At 41.0% G+C, this 24,093-nt stretch overlaps 1 protein-coding gene across 7 annotated transcripts in view; it reads right to left on the reverse strand.

Annotated features, from left to right (window-relative positions):
• LOC140194958 (probable E3 ubiquitin-protein ligase HERC1) overlaps positions 1-24,093 on the reverse strand; it is a 299,092-nt gene that overhangs the window by 107,611 nt on the left and 167,388 nt on the right. For 6 of the 7 annotated variants that reach the window (XM_072252425.1, XM_072252428.1, XM_072252427.1 and 3 more), the window contains 5 exons: positions 20,963-21,176; positions 17,439-17,566; positions 16,245-16,477; positions 9,261-9,526; positions 5,360-5,415 (listed from right to left, as the gene is read on the reverse strand). In XM_072252425.1, the coding sequence (XP_072108526.1) occupies positions 5,360-5,415; positions 9,261-9,526; positions 16,245-16,477; positions 17,439-17,566; positions 20,963-21,176 (897 nt within the window). The remainder of the gene's footprint in view (positions 1-5,359; positions 5,416-9,260; positions 9,527-16,244; positions 16,478-17,438; positions 17,567-20,962; positions 21,177-24,093) is intronic. The other variant, XM_072252426.1, reaches the window with a different exon arrangement.

A 24,093-nucleotide genomic window follows, 5' to 3' on the forward strand; every position in this document is an offset into this window, starting at 1 on the left:
AGGTGCATCGCGATGCAGCTCCTTAGAGACCGCATTAGGCAACTGGAGCTGCAGCTCAACCTTGGCTTGTTAGGGACAGTGAAGAGGTGACAGACAGGAGCTACAAGGATGTAGTCACCCCAAGGCTACAGGAGACATAATTGGGCGACTGTCAGGAGAGGGAAGGGACAGGGTCAGATAGTGGAGAGCACCCCTGTGGCCGTCCCCCTCAACAATAAGTATTCCATTTCGAGTACTATTGGGGGGGGGAAGGGGGGAAGAGGAATGACCTCTTGCACTGAGCCTGGCCCTGTGGCTCAGAAGGGTAGGGAATTGAAGAGGATGGCAGCAGTAATAGGGGACTCTGTAGTCAGGGGGTCAGATAAGCAATTCTGTGGACGCAAAAAGGAAACACGGAAACCTGCCTCCCAGGTACACTATACGTTTCTGGACACTTCCACAATATCCTGAAAAGGGAGGGTGAGCAGCCAGAAATTGTGGTACATATTGGTACCAACGACATAGGAAGAAAAAGGGAGGAGGTCCTTAAAAAAAGAATATAAGGAGTTAGGAAGGAAGCTGAGAAGCAGGACCTCAAGGATAGTAATCTTGGGATTGCTGCCTGTGCCACAGAACAGTGAGGATAGGAATAGAATGAGGTGGCAGATAAATGTGCGGCTGAAGAATTGGAGCCAGGGGGCAGGGATTCAGATTTCTGGATAATTGGGACTGCTTCTGGGAAAGATGGGACTTGTACAAAAGGGATGGGGTGCACTTGAATCCGAGGGGGACCAATATTCTTGCGGGCAGATCTACTAGAGCTGTTGGGAGTGGTTTAAACTAATATAGCACGGGGATGGGAACCAGTATGACATAGCTGAGGATGAGCCAGCATGTTTACAAGTAGATGATTGATGATGAGTGATGATAACATGAAAGTAAGGAGGACAAGCAAATGATTGGGTACAAATGCAGACAAAGAGTAAAATTGTACCACAGAGGCAAAATTCAAAACGGCAAAGAATGCAGGACTGAAGGTGCTGTGCTTAAATGCATGTAGCATTCGGAATAAGGTGGACGAACTCGTGGAGCAATTAGAGATTGGTCGGTATGGCATTGTGGGCATCACTGAGTCGTGGCTGCAAGAAGGCTATAGTTGGGGGCTTAACAGCAAAAGATACACTTTGTATCAAAAGGACAGGCAGGAAGACATAGGCAGTGGTGTGGCTCTGTTGGTAAGAGATGGAATTATATCTTTGGGAAGAGGTTTCATAGGGTCAGAGAACGTTGAATCTTTGTGGGGGAGTTAAGAACTTGCAAGGGTGGAAAAACAATTATGGCATCATATATAGACCTCCAAATAGTAGCCAAGATGTGGGGTTGAAATTGCAAAAGGAGATGGAAAATGGTAATGTAACAAGGGTAATGACATAATTGTAATAGGGGACTTCAATATGCAAGGGAATTGGGAAAATCAGGTTGGTGTCGGATCACAAGGGAGGGAATTTGTTGAATGCCTATGAAATGGCTTTTTAGAGCAGATTGTGCTTGAGCCTACTCAGGGAAGGGCTATCTTAGATTGTGTGTTGTGTAATAATGTAGATCTTATCAGGGATCTCAACATAAGGGAAGCCTTAAGAAGTAGTGATCATAATAAGATTATATTCATACTGTATTTGAGAGGGAGAAACATAACTCACATGTATCAGTATCACAATGGAATAAAGGGAATTACAGAGGCATGAGAGGAGCTTACCTAGGTGGATTGGAGGAGGATACTAGCAGGGATGATGGCAGAGCAGGGATGGCTGAAGTTTCTGGGAATAGTTCACAAGGTGCAGGATAGATATGTCCCTCAGAAGAAGTAGTTCTAAAACGGCAGGGCTAGGCAACTGTGGCTGACAAAGGAAGTTAAGGATTGCATAAAAGCCAAGGAAAGGGCATATAAGGTAACAAAAGTGAGTGAGAAGTTGGATGATCGGGAAGTTTTTAAGATCCAACAAAAGGCAACTTAAAAAAGCTATAAGAAGGGAAAAGATGAAATATGAGAGCAGACTGGCCAATAATATAAAGCAGGATACCAAAAGCTTTTTCAGTTATATAAAGAGGGAAAGGGTGGTGAGAGCTGATATTGGACCACTGGAAAATGATGCTGGTGAGGTAGTAATGGGGGACAAAGAAATGGCAGATGAACCTAATGGGTACTTTGCATCTCTCTTCACTGTGGAAGACACTAACAGTGTGCCAGAGGTCCGTGAGTGTCAGGGAGCAGGAGTGAGTGACATTGCTATTACAAAGAAAAAGTTCTAGGCAAGCTCTAAGGTCTTAACGTGGATAAGTCACCTGGGCCAGATGGACTACATCCCAGAGTCCTGAGAGAGGTGACTGAAGAGATAATGGATGCATTGGTCATGATCTTTCAAAAATCACTTGATTCTGGCATGGTCTTGAAGGACTGAAATATTACAAATGTCATCCCACTCCTTAAGAAGGGAAGAAGGCATAAGAAAGGAAATTATAGGCCATTTAGCCTAACCTCAGCGGCTGGGAAAGTGTTGGAGTCTATTAATAAGGATGAGGTTTTTAGGTACTTGGAGACTAATGATAAAATAAGTCAAAGTCAGCATGGCTTCTGTAAAGGGAAATCTTGCCTGACAAATTTGTTAGACCTCTTTGAGGAAGTAACAAACAGGGTGGACAAAGAAGAGACAGTGGATGTCATTTACTTGGATTTTCAGAAGGCATTTGATAAGGTGTCACACATGAGGTTGCTTAACAAGATAAAATCCTACGGCATTACAGGAAAGATACTGGCATGGGTAGCAGAGTGACTGACAGGCAGGAGGCAGTGAGTGGGAATAAAAAGAACCTTTTCTGGTTGGCTGCCGGTGACCAATGGTGTTCTTCAGGGTTCAGTATTGGGACAGCTGCTTTTCACATTGTTTGTCAATGATTTGGATAGTGGAATTGATGGCTTTGTGGCAAAGTTTACAGAAGATACAAAGACAGGTGGAGGAGTAGGTAGAGTTGAGGAAGTAATGTAATTGCAGCAGGGCTTAGACAAATTGAAAGAATGGGCAAAAAAGTGGCAGATGGAATACAGTGTTGGGAATTGTATGATAATGCATTTTGGTAAAAGGAACAATAGTGCAGACTATTATTCAAGTGGGGAGAAGGTTTAAACGTCAGAGGTGCAAAAGGACTTAGGAGTCCTCGTGCAAGACTCTAAAAGAGTTAATTACAGGTTGAGTCTGTGGTAAAGAAGGCAAATGCAATATTGACATTGATTTCAAGGGGAATATAATATAAAAGCAAGGAGATAATGTTGTGCATTAATAAGGTACTAGACAGGCTCCACTTAGAGCATTGTCAAAAGTTTTGGGCCCCATATCTCAGAAAGGATGAGTTGTCATTGGAGAAAGTCCAGAGGAGGTTCACCGAGGATGATTCTGGGAATGAAGGTGTAAACATATGAGGAGTGTTTGGCAGCTTTGGGCTAGTACTCACTGGAATTTAAAAGAATGTGACAGGGCCTCATCGAAACCTACCTAATGTTGAAAGGTCTAGATAACATGGAGGACAGGCTGTTTCCTATGGTGTGGGTATTTAGAACTAGAGGGCACAGTCTCAAAATTGAGGGGTGACCCTTTAGAGCAGAGGTAAGGAGGTATTTTTTTTAGCCAAAGAGTAGTGGAATGCTCTACCACACACTGCGGTGGAGGCAGTCCATGCATATACAGTATTTAAGGTGGAAGTTGATCATTTCTAGATCGGTCAGGGCATCAAAGGATATGGTGAGAAGGCAGGAGTGGGATCCAGGATCATCCATGATGGAATGGCAGAGCAGACTCGATGGGCTGAGTGGCCCAATTCTGCTCCTATGTCTTATTGTCTAAGTGACGCACGTCCTAAAAATGTCCTTGGTATCCTCAGGATGGTACTACTATTTAGAAGCACCATCTTCAGGACTCTGATTTGGACCTTAGGCAGAGCAAGTGACTGAAGTGACAGTGAGGGAGCATATTGGGATCAGTGACCATCATTCCATTAATTTAAAATAATTATGTAAACATATATGACTGATCCCCAAGTTAAAGTCCAAAAATTTTGAAGACATAAGTGACTTGCAAAAAATTTACTGGGAGAAAGTATATGCAGGTAACCAGTTGTCTTGCAGGTGGGGAGGTTTTAAAGTGACATAGGAGAATTATAGGGCGACACATTGCTGTTAGAGTGAAGGGCAAAGTTGGCAGGATTAGGAAAGTCTGGTTGACGAGGGATATTGAGGTTTTGGTCAGAAAAAAAGGAGGCATTTGTCAGCTGCACCTAAGAGACAACTTTTACAACACATTGGGTGATAGGCATATGGAGGGAACTGCCACAGGAAGTTGTATAGGCAATTAGAAATGTTAAAAAGACATTTATACAATTACATGAATTGTAAAATTCCAAAACACAAGAGATTCTGTAGATGCTGGATATCTCAAACAACATACAAAAAAATGCTGGTGCAATTCAGCATATGAGGCAGCATCTACGGAGCAGAATAAACAGTCGTAGTTTCGGGCTGAGACCCTCATCATGGAAAGAAAGGGGGCAGAGGACAGAATAAGGTATTGGAAGAGGAGGGCGGAGGGGAAGCTGGCAGGTGATACGTGAAACTAGGTGAGGAGGAAGGTGGGTGGATAAAGGAGGGGATATGAAGTAAGAAGCTGGAAGGTTTTTTTGGAAGAAGTAAGGAGCTGAGGGAATCTGACAGGAGAGGACAATAGACCATTGAAAAAGAGGAGTGAGAGGGGAACTAGAATGGGGAATGGAAAAGGAGAGGGGAGTGGAGAGATGGGGGAAGAGTGAGAGAAATTACTGGACGTTAGAGAAATTGATGTTCACACTATCAGCTTGGAAACTACCTAGACAGAATATGAGGTGACTTCTCCGTGGCAGAAGAGGAGGCCATGGACAGCCACGTCAGAATGGGAATGGGAAGTCGAACTGAAATGGGTAAAAGGGAATGGTTGACCGATTATTCCCTTCAGTAGATGCTGTCTGACTTGCTAAGATTCTCCAGGCAAATGAGACTTGTTACATGGACTACATATTTCTATGCCGTATAACTCTGAGTCTCATGATCTCCAAGAAACAGAAATAATTACCTCCAATTAAAACCTAAATGATTTATGTGAAACAAAGTATTTCTACAAACTCAGCCTTTCAAAAATGCATTGAGTAATATAAAATTGTTTCCACAGGTTTAGTAATAATTGAGTATAGATTTAAAACAATAGGCAAGAGAGTCAGAACTGAGATGAAGAGGATTTATTTTATTCTTTTTATTTTTGCTTATAAATACATGCAGTCAATTCTTTAGTGTTCTACGTACCTTCATGCATATGTTCATTCTTGTTGATTAAGTCAGGCGCTAATCCTTTTGCTCTGCTGGTGTGGGGATAGGGATGAGAGGAGGAAATGAAAACATGTTAGGAACTTGATTATATTCTGTCATACATGTTTCATTAATATTCAAAGAGCAATGTATGACTTCAGTGAATATTTCTTTTTGTCACAATTACTTTAATTGAATATAGAAGTACTACAAAGCATCTTAGATGATGCTTTTTGGCAAGTCACCAATTCCAATAATTCAACATTTTCAACAAAGATGAAGACTTTATGACTGACTAATAGAGTCACACCAATCAACTGCTCCATTGGATGCGGCATGAAGCTCAGTGGCAGAGATCTGCTGCTGTGATTTCCCAGCATTACTCAGGGGAGGGTTTTGTTGGTGGCATGAGAGGGAGGGGAAGGAAAATTGCCTCTTTGATCCGCAACCAGGTCAAATCAAACACAGGTCTGATGCCCCAGTGAGATCAAAGGGAATTTTAGGGTGTCCATTGTTAAAGACACTCATCATCCAGGACATGATCTTCTCGTTACCATCATCAGGGAGGAATTATAGGAACTTGAAGACACACACTCTTAATGACTTAGGAACAGTTTCCTCCCCTCTGCCATCAGATTTCAGAGTGGTCAAAGAAGCTATGAACACTACCTTAATATTCTATTTTTGCATTATTTATTATTTTGTAATCATTTGATTTTTATATGTTTGCACTGCATTGCTGCCACAAAGCAATACCTTCCATGGCATATGTCAGTGATACTAAATCTGATTTTGAAAGCAGACACCAGTTAAGTGCTTTTATAAATTATTTTGCTTTTGTTTAATCCTGCCACATCCATATGCTACAGTTTAATTTACTTATAAAACATTAAAATGATTAATTATTTACTTCAATTCTGGTAGTTTTGAAAGGGTGGCGCAGGAACACAGTGATTATCTTTGCTGGCTCATAGTTGCAGCAAATAAAGTTCAACCCTGATCCCTGGTACTGTCTGTGTGAAGAAGTCACATTCTCCTTGTGACCATATAAGTCTCTTCCAGGTGCTCCAGTAACACCCACTCACATACCTCACAGACATTATGGCAGATGAATTGACTAAAGTAAATCAGTAGGAGAATCAAGGGTGGGAGGAGGAGACAATTGATGGGCATGTGTGGGGATAATAGACTGCATAGAAATAAATGGGACAATGGAAATGAGAGGATTAATCTGAGAGCCAGCATAGATTCAATGGGCTGAATATAGCCTCAGAGAAGGCTCTTAATGAAAATGCAATTTATAAAATCCTTTACAAAATAAATAGGGAATACTAATTACTAACCATTATTCTATTTTTACTATATTATTTTTGTTAGAGGTCTCTTAAAATGCCTTTGTGGAACTGTTGCTGACACCGTAGGTAATGGAGACATCTAATTTCATGAAGAAATTGAACTACTGCAGAGTTTATCTAGATTAATGTAAGTTTGTTTTTAAAGAGAATGTATATATCCGAATAAGATGCATAAATACTAACCTTCTCACCCTTGTTTCAGGGAAGTATAGATTACTTCATTTGAGTTTAGTGCTTTCAACAGCTGTTTAAACTAAAGGTAGTGACAACAACTTCTACAGACTAATTAATATCAATCCAAAGTCAAGCAGTAACCAGACTAATGTACAAAAAACACTGGACAGATTTCTAACAGTTTAAATTTTAATCAAATTCCACTTGCAAAAAGTGTAATTAAAATAATCGAGAATGATGAATAGAAAATGCTAGAAAGATTCAAGCCTCTATTTTTTGACTTCACACTCAGCATCCTTGCTTATCAACAAGATATAATTTTCAGTAGAGCAGGCAAGAAGCAATGACAGTTCAAAAGTAGAGCTACAGAAAAGGAACTGCTTGCTAGTAGATCTTCTATCCATACAGACCTGGTACTGCTTCATTATTAAAAAAAATTAGTCTTCCAAATAAACTAATCAAAGCAAAATTCAGGTCAGATGAGAAAAAAGTAGAAAGTAGTGAATCTTTGGAAATGTTTTCATAAGGCTGTTCAGGTTTTAGTAGCAAGTATAGTAAAGACACAGATCAATAATTTTGTTTTGATATTTGATAGATGGGATTATTTTAGGAGAGAGATGCTGAGGTCAAAGGTCATATATGATGCCACTGAATGGAACATTAAGTAAGAGGAGGTGAATGGCTTACTCTTGCATCTATTTTCTGTGATGCTTAAGTACTGTCCAGGGGTGGCTCTGACATCCATCATCATGAAGTGCTTTTGAGAGGCTGGTAGTTGGCTTTAACTCCCAGACTACCTTGACTCCTGCAACTCACCTACTGCTAAAACAACTCTATGGCAGATGTTAAGTTCCTGGCCCTACACTCACCTTCGACGCATCATAAAGACAAGTGTTAAACTATCGTTTACTGACAACAGCTCCACCTTTAATATCCTAATTCCAAAAAAAAATCATTTCCAAACTCCTAAATGTGGAACTCAACATCTCTCTTTGCAACTAGATCCTTGATTTCCAGACCAAAAGACTGCAATAAGGAAGGATAGGCAGCAATATCTCCACCACAGGTACCCGAAACACTGGCGCCTCACACAGCTGCGTCCTCAGCCCCTTACTCTACTCCCTGAATGCTCACAACTGCTTGACCAGATTCTGGTTGAGAGCTTCAGGTTCCTGGGAGTGCACATCACAAATGGCCTTTCCTGGTTGAACCACATAGACACCATGACCAAGAAAGCTCACCAGTACTTCAGTAGGCTAAAAAATAAGGTGGCATTGCCCCCTTTGACCTACTCCAATTTTTATTACTGCACCATAGATTGCATCCTATCCAGATGCATCACAGCTTGGTACTGTTCTGCTCATGACTGCAGGAAACTGCAGAGTAGTGGACACAGCTCAGTACATCATAGACTCTTTGGATACTTCTTGCTGCCTCAATAAAGCAGCCAGCATAATCAAAGACCTCACCCAGCCCAGACATTTTCTCTTCTCTCATTTGGCAGAAGACAAAAACAGCCTGAAAGGACGTACCACCAGGCTCAAGGACAATTGTATTCCACTGTTCTAAGACTATTGAACTGTCCCCTAGTACAATAAGATGGACTCTTGACCTCAGAAACTACCTTGTAATGACCTTGCACCTTAATGTCTCCCTGCATATACTTTCTCTGTATATATTTAATTCTGCAATCTGTTATTATTTTTCCTTAAGTTGTACTACCTCATGTACAATTGTAATGAATTGATCTGTATGAACGGTATGCAAAACAAGTTTTTCACTACACCTTCATAGATGTAACAATCATAAACCAATTTATCAATTTATTTTATCTAATTGAGATATTTGTATAACCATAGCAAATTCATTATCATCTTGGTAGAGATGCTTCACACTTCACTGTGCAGTGGTCTCAAGGAACTTTGAAATAATATTCTACCCTTTACATACAGAATATCAATTACATATTTAACTAACACTTGTTCAAGCAGACCACACTCTTTGTTGCAAAAACCTACAGCACTTTCTCGAAGTAAACTCATTATTAACTTGAACAGATTCAGTGAATTATTTATTCTGATAACAACATCAGGTGAAGTTGCTGATCAGTCAGCTAAAGATAACAAATTTTAAAATATAAAAGCAGTCACACTTTATTCTAATATTTTGCAACTTATAAAGATCTCCACAAAATATTAATAGTTAATTCAATAATGCATTTTTCATTTCTGAAGTTTTTAATCAATTATGCCAATAATACTGATTTACAAAAGGTTTAGAATGTTGTCTTTTATTCCCCTCTTAACTGGGTTAAGTAATCTAAAGAACTCGAAAAAATATTAGAATTGTTTTTTTAAAATAATACTCACTGACTTATTTTGGTTTGCTTGTGTCTTGGTTTCTCAGCCAAGTATTTTCCACGGCAACTGTTGCACATCAGATAGTACGGGCTCCCTGTGCCACACTCTCCCCCAAACCAACCATCAACGTAGTCCCCATTGCTTCGGTATCCCATGTGGCCTGCACTCTCTCCACAACCAGGGTGATGCTGCTTCATGTGATTGTTGAATTGCATTGTACGAGTATCACACAGTTCACAGATCACAGCTTCCTCTGCATCTGAGCTATCCTGGCACTAAATGAATGCACAAAGCAACATGAACATCTTTAAAAAAAAAATCAAGAAAATCTACAAAAATGTTTTAATGTATTCCATTTTTGTACAGAAATTTCAATACAAATTTACACTTAATTTAGGAAATATTACTAATAAAATGCCCCCAAACAATTGCATAGAACATAGAATAGTACAGCACATTACAGGCCCTTCGGCCCACAAAGTTGTGCTGACTCTCAAACTCTGCCTTGTGGCGACCCATTTTCTAGCACCCACGAACAGGCTCACGAAACAGCGCACGCAGGCAGACGGCCGGCCCCAAAAAGGGCGCCAGGCCATCTTAACCAACAGGGGGAAAATCCCACGCGTGGAAAGGGTCTGGGAATATGCATTCCCCACAGCAGTCCCGCCCCAGGGAGGACGGGAACGGAAAGGTTTTAAAGCAGGCCGCGAAGTTTGAATAAATCTCTTTATCGCAACTCCAACTCACCGACTCCGTGTGGTTATTCTAGCGCTGTGTGTAGCACACCACTACAGCCTCTCATATAACCCCCCCTAGCTTAAATTCCTCCATATACCTGTCTAGTAGTCTCTTAAACTTCACGAGTGTATCTGCCTCCACCACTGACTCAGGCAGTGCATTCCACGCACCAACCACTCTCTGAGTAAAAAACCTTCCTCTAATATCCCCCTTGAACTTCCCAACCCTTACCTTAAAGTCATGTCCTCTTGTATTGAGCAGTGGTGCCCTGGGGAAGAAACGCTGGCTATCCACTCTATCTATTCCTCTTATTATCTTGTACACCTTTATCATGTCTCCTCTCATCCTCCTTCTCTCCAAAGAGTAAAGCCCCAGCTCCCTTAATCTCTGATCATAATGCATACTCTCTAAACCAGGCAACATCCTGGTAAATCTCCTCTGTACCCTTTCCAATGCTTCCACATCCTTCCTATAGTGAGGCAACCAGAACTGGACACAGTACTCCAAACGTGGCCTAACCAGAGTTTTATAGAGCTACATCATTACCTCAGGACTCTTAAACTCTATCCCTGGACTTATGAAAGCTAACACCCCATAAGTTTTCTTAACTATCCTATCTACCTGTGAGGCAACTTTCAGGGATCTGTGGACATGTACCCCCAGATCCCTCTGCTCCTCCACACTACCAAGTATCCTGCCATTTACTTTGTACTCTGCCTTGGAGTTTGTCCTTCCAAAGTGTACCACCTCACACTTCTCCGGGTTGAACTCCATCTGCCACTTCTCAGCCCACTTCTGCATCCTATCAATGTCTCTCTGCAATCTTCGACAATCCTCTACACTATCTACAACACCACCAACCTTTGTGTCGTCTGCAAACTTGCCAACCCACCCTTCTACCTCCACATCCAGGTCGTTAATAAAAATCACGAAAAGTAGAGGTCCCAGAACAGATCTTTGTGGGACACCACTAGTCACAATCCTCCAATCTGAATGTACTCCCTCCACCACCACCCTCTGCCTTCTGCAGGCAAGCCAATTCTGAATCCACCTAGCCAAACTTCCCTGGGTCCCATGCCTTCTGACTTTCTGAATAAGCCTTCCGTGTGGAACCTCATCAAATGCCTTACTAAAATCCATATAGATCACATCCACTGCACCACCCTCATCTATATGCCTGGTCACCTCCTCAGAAAACTCTATCAGGCTTGTTAGACACGATCTGCCCTTCACAAAGCCAGGCTGACTGTCCCTGATCAGACCATGATTCTCTAAATGCCCATAGATCCTATCTCTAAGAATCTTTTCCAACAGCTTTCCCACCACAGACGTAAGACTCACTGGTCTATAATTACCCAGACTATCCCTACTACCTTTTTGAACAAGGGGACAACATTCGCCTCCCTCCAATCCTCCAGTACCATTCCCGTGGACACGAGGACATAAAAATCCTAGCCAGAGGCTCAGAGATCTCTTCTCTCGCCTCATGGAGCAGCCTGGGGAATATTCCATCAGGCCCCGGGGACTTATCCGTCCTAATGTATTTTAACAACTCCAACACCTCCTCTCCCTTAATATCAACATGCTCCAGAACATCAACCTCACTCATATTGTCCTCACCGTCATCAAGTTCCCTCTCATTGGTGAATACTGAAGTGATTCAATGATAACAATGGCATGTGGCAAAGGAAATGTCGCAGTAGTTATGGGGGATTTCAACATGCAGGTGAACTGGGAAAATCAGATTGGTACTGGACCCCAGGATAGGGAGTTTGTAGAGTGCCTACGGGATGCATTTTTGGAGCAGCTTGTACGAGAGCCGACCAGGGATAAGGCTATTCTGGATTTAGTGTTGTGCAATGAACAGGATTTGATAAGTGATCTTGAAGTAAAGGAGCCATTAGGAGGTAGTGACCATAATATGATAAGTTTTTATCTGCAAGTTGAGAGGGATAAGGGCAGATCAGAAGTGTCAGTATTGCAGTTGAACAAAGGAGACTATGGAGCCATGAGGGAGAAGCTGGCCAAAGTTGACTGGTCGGATATCCTAGCAGAAAAGACAGTGGAACAGCAATGGCAGGTATTCTTGGGAATAATGCACAAGGTGCAAAATCAGTTCATCCCCCGGAGAAGGAAGGATTCAAAGGGGGCAAAGTGGCCACAGTGGTTGACAAAGGAAGTCAGAGATAGCATAGCATTAAAAAAGTATAACAGAGCTAATCTCCCAGATGTATGGATGGGCCAAGGACATTGGGTAACAGAGGAACTGAAACAGATTGACATTAGGAAGGAAACGGTGATGAGTAGACTGATGGGACTGAAGGCTAACAAATCCCCAGGTCCAGATGGTCTGCATCCTCGGGTACTAAAGGAGGTGGCTCTGGAAATTGCGGATGCATTGGTGATCATTTTCCAATGTTCCTTAGATTCAGGATCAGTTCCTGAGGATTGGCGAATGGCTAATGTTATCCCACTTTTTAAGAAAGGAGGGAGGGAGAAAACAGAGAACTATCGCCCTATTAGCCTAACATCAGTAGTGAGGAAGATGCTAAAGTCCATTATTAAAGATGAAATAACGGCATATCTTGATAGGAGTGATAGGATTGGGCCGAGCCAGCATGGATTTACCAAGGGCAAATCATGCTTGACTAATCTATTGGAGTTTTTCGAGGATGTAACCAGGAAGGTAGACGCGGGAGATGCAGTGGATGTGGTGTACCTTGACTTTCAGAAGGCATTTGATAAGGTACCACATAGGAGATTGGTGGGTAAAATCAGAGCTCATGGCATTGAAGGGAGGATATTGACATGGATAGAAAACCGGTTGGCAGATAGAAAGCAAAGGGTACCAGTGAATGGGTGTTTCTCGGAATGGCAGCTGGTGACTAGTGGGGTGCCACAGGGCTCGGTATTGGGACCACAGCTGTTTACGATCTACGTCAATGATTTAGAGGAAGGCATTGTGAATAACATCAGCAAGTTTGCTAATGATACTAAGCTGGGTGGCAGTGTGACATGTGATGAGGATGTTAGGAGAATTCAAGGTGACTTGGATAGGCTGGGTGAGTGGGCAGAAACTTGGCAGATGGTGTTTAATGTGAATAAGTGTGAGGTTATTCATTTTGGGAGCAAGAACAGGAAGGCAGATTATTATCTGAATGGTGTGGAGTTAGGTAAGGGAGAAATACAAAGAGATCTAGGAGTACTTGTTCATCAGTCTCTGAAGGTGAATGAGCAAGTGCAGCAGGCAGTGAAGAAGGCTAATGGAATGTTGGCCTTTATTACAAAGGGAATTGAGTACAAGAGCAAGGAAATCCTTTTGCATTTGTACAGGGCCCTGGTGAGACCACACCTGGAGTATTGTGTGCAGTTTTGGTCTCCAGGGTTAAGGAAGGACATCCTGGCTGTGGAGGAGGTGCAGCGTAGGTTCACTAGGTTAATTCCAGGGATGTCCGGACTGTCTCACGCAGAGAGATTAGAGAGACTGGGCTTGTACACGCTGGAATTAAAGAGATTGAAGGGGGATCTGATTGAGACATATAAGATTATTAAGGGATTGGACAAGTTAGAGGCAGGAAATATGTTCCAGATGCTGGGAGAGTCCAGTACCAGAGGGCATTGTTTGAGAATAAGGGGTAGGTCACCTAGGACAGAGTTGAGGAGGAACTTCTTCTCCCAGAGAGTTGTGGAGGTGTGGAATGCGCTGCCTCAGAAGGCAGTGGAGGCCAGTTCTCTGGATGCTTTCAAGAAGGAGCTAGATAGGTATCTTATGGATAGGGGAATCAAGGGTTATGGGGACAAGGCAGGAACCGGGTATTGATAGTAGATGATCAGCCATGATCTCAGAATGGCGGTGCAGGTTCGAAGGGCCGAATGGTCTACTTCTGCACCTATTGTCTATTGTAGTATTCATTGAGGACCTTGCTCACTTCCACAGCCTCCAGGCACATCTTCCCACCTTTATCTCTAATCGGTCCTACCTCCACTCCTGTCATCCTTTTGTTCTTCACATAATTGAAGAATGCCTTGGGATTTTCCTTTACCCTACTCACCAAGGCCTTCTCATGCCCCCTTCATGCTCTTCTTAGCTCCTTAAGCTTAAGCTTGTTTCTTGCTTCCCTATAATCCTCAATAGACCCATCTGATCCTTGCTTCCTGAACCTCATGTATGCTGCCTTCTTCCACCTGACTAGATTTTCCACCTCACTTGTCACCCATGGTTCCTTCACCCTACCATTCTTTATCTTCCTCACCGGGACAAATTTATCCCTAACATCCTGCAAGAGATCTCTAAACATCGACCACATGTCCATAGTACATTTCCCTGCAAAAACATTATCCCAATTCACACCCGCAAGTTCTAGCCTTATAGCCTCATAATTTGCCCTTCCCCAATTAAAAATTTTCCAATCCTCTCTGATTCTATCCTTTTCCATGATAATGCTAAAGGCCAGGGAGCGGTGGTCACTGTCCCCCAGATGCTCACCCACTGAGAGATCTGTGTCCTGACCCAGTTCATTACCTAGTACTAGATCTAGTATGGCATTCCCCCGGTCGGCGTGTCCACGTACTGTGACAGGAATCCATCCAAGACACACTTAACAAATTCTGCCGCATCTAAACCCTTGGAACTAATCAGGTGCCAATCAATATCAGGGAAGTTAAAGTCAGCCATGATAACAACCCTGTTATTTTTGCACCTTTCCAAAATCTGCCTCCCAATCTGCTCCTCTGTATCTCTGCTGCTACCAGGGGGCCTTTCGAATACCCCCAATAGTGTAACTGCTCCCTTCCTGTTCCTGACATCCACCCATACTGACTCAAAAGAGGATCCTGCTACATTACCCACCCTTTCTGTAGCTGTAATAGTCCCCCTGACCAGTAATGCCACCCCTCCTCCCCTTTTTCCCTCCTCTCTATCCCTTTTAAAGCACTGAAATCCAGGAATATTGAGAATCCGTTCCTGCCCTGGTGCCAGCCAAGCCTCTGTAATGGCCACTACATCATAATTCCATGTATGTATCCAAGCTCTCAGTTCATCACCTTTGTTCCTGATGCTTCTTGCATTGAGGTACACACACTTCAGCCCTTCTACCTTACTGTCTTTACACCGTTTATTCTGCTTCTCTTTCCTCAAAGCCTCTCTATATGTTAGATCTGGCTTTACTCCATGCACTTCTTTCACTGCTCTATCACTCTGGGTCCCATCCCCCTTGCAAATTAGTTTAAACCCTCCTTTATACAGAAGTAACGCAGTAATTTAAAAAAAAACATGGAATAAACATCCACATAACTTAATGGTATTTTACTTTTTCTTTTGGTTTACAAGAAGACACCAAACAGGAAAGTTTAAGAGATCATTAATTAGTTTGGTTGAAATTTTTAATACTGATTGTGAATAAATCCACTGTGCAGTGTCAATGAAAGCTAGCGCTGCTAGAATAACACTTACCACATGTGGGCACTACACAAAGCAGCCACTACAATGAAGGGTAATGCAGATTGACTGTAATCTTTCCCTTACTAATATTTATATTTTCCAGTAAGGACCAGTTAATTCAACAGTAAACCAATAGAGCTGTGGACCTTCTGATCTGCATTGCTAGGTAATACATTAAGAGATATCTTAAAGCTAATAATGAACTTTACATGTTCATGGGAACTCTTGACAGCATATTATTTGAATACTATTCTGCATTGCAGTAAATTACATTTCTCTGAACCACAGAAAAATGACTTTGGGCTGCTAATAAGTAAGATTCAGTGGACAGCTTCCTAATTGGCTGAACGGATGTTTGGTCTGCCAGTGTGGACATTCTTTCAATGAAAAAGGAATAGAAACAACAGTCAACCTGGAAGATGCATTTTTAAAATATAAATCTGATTATCACAATGAAAGTCAAGAGAAATAAGAAACCGGTCAAGAAAGGAAAAGTGCTGTTTAAGATAAAAGTCCAAGAGAAAAAAAGAGCTAGATTCTGTAATTAATTAATCTAATTCTGTAATCCCAACGAAGAAGGAAGACAAAGGATCACCAATAAAGAGCAGCAATACAGTAGATCCTTCTTAGATAAACTTCATATAACCAGCACTTGGAATTATCCATCCTTTTCATGTACAAAACAAAAAACATGATTTTCCTTTTTTACTGCATTGATAGCAGTAAAGATGTTCTTTATGTGTAACAATGGATACAGATAGCCTGACTAGTTATTTGAAAGGAACAACTACACAATAAAAGTATTGTAATTTTACCATGTTTGGCCAATCCATCATCTCAGATAACCAAATGCCTTGTGCTTCATTTTGAGTACCACATTCAGATGGAAACATATCATCAACAGAACCTTCAGATAGTGGATCCTCAGAAAAACAGAGCTCCAACTCTCCATCCAGATTGCGATCAGACATTGCATCAGTTTCCTGCCACCTTGTACTTTCAGGCTCTCTTCGTAGTGATGACTGTAGCATTGGAGGAGATCTGGATCCTTTATAAGACACAAATATTTGATACATTTGCTTATCAAGAATACAATATTAGTCAGTCATTGTAGTATTAATCAATTTTATATATATATTTGTGTGTGTGTGTGTGTGTGTGTGTGTGTGTGTATATGTATATATATATATGGTGGTGGCATCCGCTGGTCTCGTGAGACCATGGATCTGCGCCTGGAAAGTCTAGCTTCAGTCTGTGTTAGAGCAGCGTCTGTTGTGGCTATAGAGTCCCACACGGGAGTGACAGTCTTGGCTGCATCGACTGCGCTTGAAGGCACTGTCCTCCAGTGTTGTCTTGGTGCTGTTTTTCCGACGAGTGCGCTTTTCTTCAGCAGCTATTATGTGATTCCCCAAACATCAACCAACCATATTGAAAGAGAACATTAATGCATAACCTATTGATATTTTGTCTGAAAGAACTTGCGCAGAAATTTATTTCCTTCTCAGAATCCTGGTCAAAGAATTGATGGAATTTGGTACCTATGTAGAGAAGTGGTGTAACCCTTGGAAAGATTGCTTCCTCATAACTTTTTTTATGTCCTTTGTAAACTCCTCCCTAAATCCACTACCTCAAGTCCTTTACTTCTTATTTAACATTTTCATTAAATTAACATCTTTATGTTTATTCTCTTCCTCTGGCATTCATTTATGTTTGTGATTCTGCTGACCACCATGGGACATTCCCTTCAGAGAGATAGTTTTATTTGCTCTACTAGACAAAACTTCAATCTAATCATCCATTCTATAGTTAAAAACCAAATTCCAGGATGAAAATCTCTGATCAAAACCTTGAATTTCTGCTCTTAAAGTGATTATCTAATATTACTCAGCTTGTTGCGTTGTATGCAGTCTTTGCACTTCTGAAATTAGATGCACAGACTTCCAGTTATAACGACAAAAACAACAGTAGAATCACAACTTACACTACTCACTTACATAACCAAACCTTACCAGCTCTTAAGAAGGTGGATCGCTGTCCTTGGCTTGCTCTGTGTCTTCGAGCTGGTGGAGGCCTATTTCTAGTCAGATGCACATCAATAAAGTTTCCCCTTTCTATCTGATCCAAACCATCAGTATTTCTGTTTGTAGATAATAGGGAGTTAAAGGTGGAGAGACAGGTTTGAAACGTAACATCAATAAATAAACTTTGTGACATTAAAGCAGCAACTTCTGTATTGGTATAAACTATTGGTAGTTTTTGTAGCCTTCAAGCTTCTCTAATTTGGAAAATTTACTTAAGAAAAATGATTTAAAAATCATATGAAGAAAGGACAATTAGCTCTTAATTGCAAAGGGTTAACTTGCAGGTTGAGTCTGTGTTAAGGAAGGCAAATGCAATATTAGCATTCATTTTGAGAGGACTAGAGTACAAAGGCAAGGATGAAATGCTAAGGTTTTATAAGGCATTGGTCAGACCACACTTGGAATTTTGTGAACAGTTTTGGGCCCCTTGTCTAAGAAAAGATGTGCGGCAATAGAATGATCACAGCAATGAAAGGTTAACATACGAGGAGTATCTGATGGTTCTGGGCCTGTACCTGCTGGAGTTTCAAAGACTGAAAGGGGATCTCATTGAAACCTATCGAATATTGGAAGGCAGAGGTTGACAGGTTCTTGATTATTCAGGACATCCAAGGTTACGGGGAAAAGGTAGGAGAATGAGAGTGAGAAGGGCAATAAATCAGCCATGATGGAATGGTGGAACAGACCTCATGAGTTGAATGGCCTATTCTGCTTCTCTCTTATGGTCTTATGGTTTATGTCTCCAAAAAAAAATCACAGAAATTATGATACAGAAAGCCATTATGCCTATTACATCTAAGCTGGTATATGATTCTATTCCAAATTATTGAAGTTCAATGCTGGTTACCATGCTTAAAAATTATTCAAGTATTAAAAGGCAAACATTTCAGTTACGTTGAACTTTGTTGAATTTACTTCATTTATCCATTTAATACCTGTATGATGTTCCCAAAACCTCTAGTTGGCTTACATTTCCTTATTCCTTCCTCAGAATTTATCTCCTTTACATCTGGAACCCTGTTTGCTAAACACCGTTTCTAACTAAAGCAGATTGCACTTTGGTATAGTGACTAAAAAAATCTAAACTGAAGAAGGGTCTTGGCCTGAAACGTTGACTGTTTATTCATTTCCGTAGATGCTGCCTGAACTGCTGAGTTCCTCCAGCATTTTGTGTGGGTTGCTCTAGATTTCTAGCATCTGCAAAATCTCATGTTTAAAATCTAAACTAATTGTTTTTGTAAAGCTTTAGTCTGACAGTGTAATTGTGTTTTATTCTTCTATATATTCCTACATTTTAAAAAACTTAACTTTGTTCACAATGTGGACGCTACTGATGTGCTGATTACTACTTGTAAACCTTTGTGTTCCACATGTTGGACGGCTATGTCATGTTTTTTAATCCCACCTATGCAACTTTAAATATGTGTCACATGATTCTCTAATTGCAAAGCCTATCAACTTCCTTTGTAAATTTTAAACGATCTATTTTGTCTCTAATGTTCACCTTATTTTTGTTTGCTATCAATTTGGATGGCATGGTAACGTAGCGGTTAGCAATGGTGCTCACCGATCGGGGTTCAATTCCCTGTAACTGTGTGGGTTTCCTCCCACATTCCATGAGTTCAGGTTAGTAAGTTGTGAATATACTAGGTTGGCTCGTAAGCATGGCAACTCTTGTGGGTTGCCCAGCACAATTCTCGCTGATTTGATTTGATGCAGACGTATGTGCCAAATAAAGTTAATTTTTTTGATGTTTAAATATACCTAATCATCCCATCGAAGTATATTTGAAATACACAGAAGTTAATCACAAAAGTGGCTAATATGTTTTTGCATAAAGGAATCGAAATGTGATCATTTGGAAAGAAACTTTTATTTTAAACTTTAAGTAAATAATTTTCCAGAGGATAAACAGAAACAGCTTGGTGACAACCAATTGTCTGTTTGCTGTTTTACAATCTAGTGTGCATCACTGTAGAAGGCCTGCAATTCACACAGCAAAGTTTTTGCCATTGATTTAGTTTAAAAAAAAAGCCTAAGTGCATATGTTTATTAAGATTTTTTTAATATTCTAGCCCACTTAGGTATAAATTATAAGGAGTCAGATCTGAAAGGACATCCCTACTTCAGTTTTACTCTCCTACCCTTTAGAACGTTTTTTCAGGCATTTGTCATTTACAATTTATTTTGCTTTTGTATTGTTTCTGACAGGGTAATTCATGTAGTAGCATTTTAAAAAGAATTAACCCAAATATTTCAGTATTCTTGTTGGCAGTTGAATTTCCTCTGGGAACAGAAGGGAAAAAGGATTGATGGTTTAGTTTACTAACGTAACTCAAGTTTTTTTAATACATTTTTCTTTGCTTTGCCTTTCCTTGAAACCTAAACTGTTTTAACTGTTAATTTTAAACTGTTAATGGAAAATTTAATTTTATTATAATAAAATGAGGACAATTATTTACAGAGATGGATTTACAAATAGATTTAGTCCTCTGTTCCACTCGCTTTACACATTTGACTGTGTGGTTAAGCACAACTCCAATGCTATACTGCTGATGACACCACTGACATAGGCCGAATTAAAGGTGGTGATGTAAGGGCACATAGGAAGGAGGTTGAAAATCTGGCAGAGCTGTGCCACAACAACAATCTTTTACTCAATGTCAACAAGACCAAGGAACTGATTATTGACCAGGAAGAGAAAACTGGAGGTTCATGAGCCGGTCCTCATCGGGGGATCAGAGTTGGAGAGGGTCATGACATATGTGAGTGATGATCAACCCAATTCTGATATGGGTCTCTATTGTGCACTGACAATAGGAAGGGGGCAGGGAGAGGGGAATCATGTTTGGGAAAAGGGGAAGGGAGATGGGAGGAAGTGAGAAGCACCAGAGAGACATTCTGGTAATGGTCAATAAACCAATTGTTTGGAATCAAATGACCTTTCCTTGAGTCTCAGGGCAGGGTGTGTCTACACTCAAGCTACCCCCCACCCTGGCACTCCTTCTCTGCTACCTGTTCCACACCCTTCCCATGGCACTCCAGCCATGCCATTCCCAATATTCTTTGCTCCCACCAGATTTACAAACTAGTTCTCCAATCCACGTAGACAAATACAGTACTGTGCAAAAGTCCTAGGCACTCTTATGTGCCTAAGACTTTTGCATAGTACTGTATGTCTTATTATTCTTTTTCCTTCTTTTCTATTTGCACAGTTTGGTGCCTTTTACATGCTGTTTGTCCATCCTGTTGGGTACGGTCTTTCAGTGACTCTAATATGGTTCTTGGGTTCATTGAGTATGCCCACAAGAAAATGAATCTCAGGGTTATATATGGTGACATACATGTACTTTGATAGTAAATTTACTTTGAACTTTGGACAATATTAGTGGCTGGGGCTGATGGGGGTGACATTTGCTCAAATACCAACTTTTAACACATTTGATGCTTACCCTTCAACTACATCTTCCCTGTCAACAGTGTCAGGAGACTCGGGCGTAGTTAACTCATCGTGCACTGTAACCTCAGACTCCACAGCTGCGTCCAAATCATTGCCAATACTTGCTGAGGAATAGACAATTACTTCTTGTTCTTCTGCTAGTGGATGTTCTAGCATCCAGCTGGCTAATTGCTCAATTGATTGTGGGTCTGCATCTCCAGAAACTCCTGTAGAAAAGGGAATCAACAAAGATCACTTAAATCTATGCACACTGGTTAAAAAGGCCCACTATTAGCACAGATAGTGAGTCAGATAAATAGCATACATTTCCGAATCTCCTTTTTACTGCATTCATATTTCCAGTCTAGTAAAAACAAAAGGTTACTGGAATTTCTGGCCTGACTGTTAAGAACTTATGAACTATCCAGCCTTGATATAAAAATTAAAATCAGAGGGTTGGGAAAGTGGAGTCATTAGGCTAGGTTGACGTACAAGCCTACCTCTCCTTTGTTGCCTCACCAGATGTCTGTGATTTGGTGGAGTTCCTCAATTCCTCCGTGAATTTGTGTCCCACTGATCCATTATAGAGTAGCCTGGTGTTTTGTCCCTCCACTATCCTACATGGTTCAGTGCCTGCCAAACGGTGACGTACATATGCCGTGTCTTTTATACTGTACTTGCATCTGCATTTCCAAGTACACCTCTGATAGATATGATCATCTCTACTCTTCTCATCTTTCCTTCAGTCTCTGTGCTCTATTCAGCACTACATTCAACCCTATTCCCTCCCTGGGGACACAAGAGACTGTAGATTCTGGGAAATGGAGCAAAACAAAACCTGCTGGAAGAACCTAACTGTGGTACTCAGGCTGTAACTCTCAGCCAATATTACAAATTTCTCCAGCAGTTTGCTCATTGCTCCATCAGATCAAGGGATGGTAGGGACTAGCAAAAGAAGCAATTGTTGAGGTTTGAGAATATTAGCTCAGTTCACTGCATTTCAGAATAGCCAAGATATCTCCCTCATCCTGGAATATACTTAATGACATATTTCCTGAGGCAGAGAATTCCCAAACCTCCACTCGAAGAGAAGAAATTCTTCCATACATTTGTCTTTTGTCTCAAGGCTATGCCTTCTAGTTCTAATTTCCTGAGACATATTATTTATTTTAGAAACAATTCCATTGTAGAACAGAAGAAAAAAAAACAAACTCTGCACTGACCTTACCTGAATTCTAACCTTTTCCTCGGCCATTACACCCATATTGTACTGTCTCAGTACTTCTATATTTGTGTGCTGTAGCACTGACTTTTTATTCGCAGTTATTTTGTAAATAACACTATTCTTTGCATTTCTGGTTAGATGCTAACTACATTTCATTGGTTTTGTATCTGTACTCGGCACAATGACAATAAAGTTGAATCTAATCATCTAATCTAATCTAATTATAGACCAAATGACATTATTCTAACTTTTTTATACTTCTGATCATAAACAGAGCTATCTACAAATGCTCCCAACAAAAACAACCGGAATTCTGCAGATGCTGGAAATTCAAGCAACACACATCAGAGTTGCTGGTGAACGCAGCAGGCCAGGCAGCATCTGTAGGAAGAGGTGCAGTCGACGTTTCAGGCCGAGACCCTTCGTCAGGACTAACTGAAGGAAGAGTGAGTAAGGGATTTGAAAGTTGGAGGGGGAGGGGGAGATCCAAAATGATAGGAGAAGACAGGAGTGGGAAGGATGGAGCCAAGAGCTGGACAGGTGATTGGCAAAAGGGGATACGAGAGGATCATGGGACAGGAGGTCCGGGAAGAAAGACGAGGGGGGGGGGACCCAGAGGATGGGCAAGAGGTATATTCAGAGGGACAGAGGGAGAAAAAGGAGAGTGAGAGAAAGAATGTGTGCATAAAAATAAGTAACAGATGGGGTACGAGGGGGAGGTGGGGCCTAGCTGAAGTTAGGGAAGTCGATGTTCATGCCAAATGCTCCCCTTTCCTTCTTGCACCTGCATATTTCTCTTTTCTGTATTAATTTCCCTGAAATCTCATTCATGTCTTGAGTCCCAAAATAAACAAATGTTTTGCTGGTTCTTTTTGTCATCTAACCTGCTTAATTTTATTCAAAACTCTACTGTCTATCAGAATCCAGCTCTGTGAAGTGCATTCATGACCCATTACACTTACTGGCTCTGTGTCAATACCAAAAATAAAAGCTCTCTTTCTCATGTTTAAATAAACTCAGACCATAGAACAGTACAGCACAATACAATCCCTTCAACCCAGGATGTTATGCCAGCCTTTTAAACTACTCTAAGATCAACCTGGTGGTGTAGTGGCATCAGCACTGGACTTCGAGGTGAATGGTTTGAATCCAGCCGGGTCCCAACCCGGGCAGCAGTCGTGTCTGTGTGGAAGAAAGGCCTGGCAATCTACTTCCATATCTTGCCACGAACACCATATGGACAACTGCACTATCCATAGGGTCGACACTCAACAACAACAAGACCAACCTAACCCTTCCCTCTCACATAGACCTCTATTTTTCTTTCATTGATGAGCCTATTTAAGAGCCACTTAAATGCTCCCAATGTATTGGCCTCTACCTTACCCCTGGCAGCATCTTCCATGCAACGACCACTCTCTGGGAAAAAAAAAACTTAACTCTAACTTTTGTTGTTCCATAACCTTATTTTTCTCAAATAACATACGGACCAACATAATCTCTGTTCATTTGATTTTTCTCCTTTGTACGGTAATCCCTTCTTTTGTTCCTCCATCATTGACAGTTATAGTTTCACCTTTTTAGACCCCAAGTCCAGAAATTCCCTTTCAGTCTCTTTAACCACCACTTAAAATCAACCCTTTTTACTAAATTCTTGTTCTTTGTTCCTCAATTCCTTTTCCTTTAACAAATCTTTTTATACTAAAATGAGGTAAATAAATGTCATACCATCCTTCAGGAACATATATACTAAACTTCAGTATGAAAACCTGACAACACTATATAGAAATATAGCTACACAAGATATAATGCATATTGATATATCTATCCTTTTTCATCGACTGAGAATGGAGAATACCAATAAAAGTTTTTACTGCCGTACTGCTGGTACTGTTTTTCTGGGATTAAGTAATATCTGA

The sequence above is a fragment of the Mobula birostris genome, chromosome 3 (genome assembly GCF_030028105.1).
Source record: "Mobula birostris isolate sMobBir1 chromosome 3, sMobBir1.hap1, whole genome shotgun sequence".
NCBI classification, from domain to species: Eukaryota; Metazoa; Chordata; class Chondrichthyes; order Myliobatiformes; family Myliobatidae; genus Mobula; species Mobula birostris.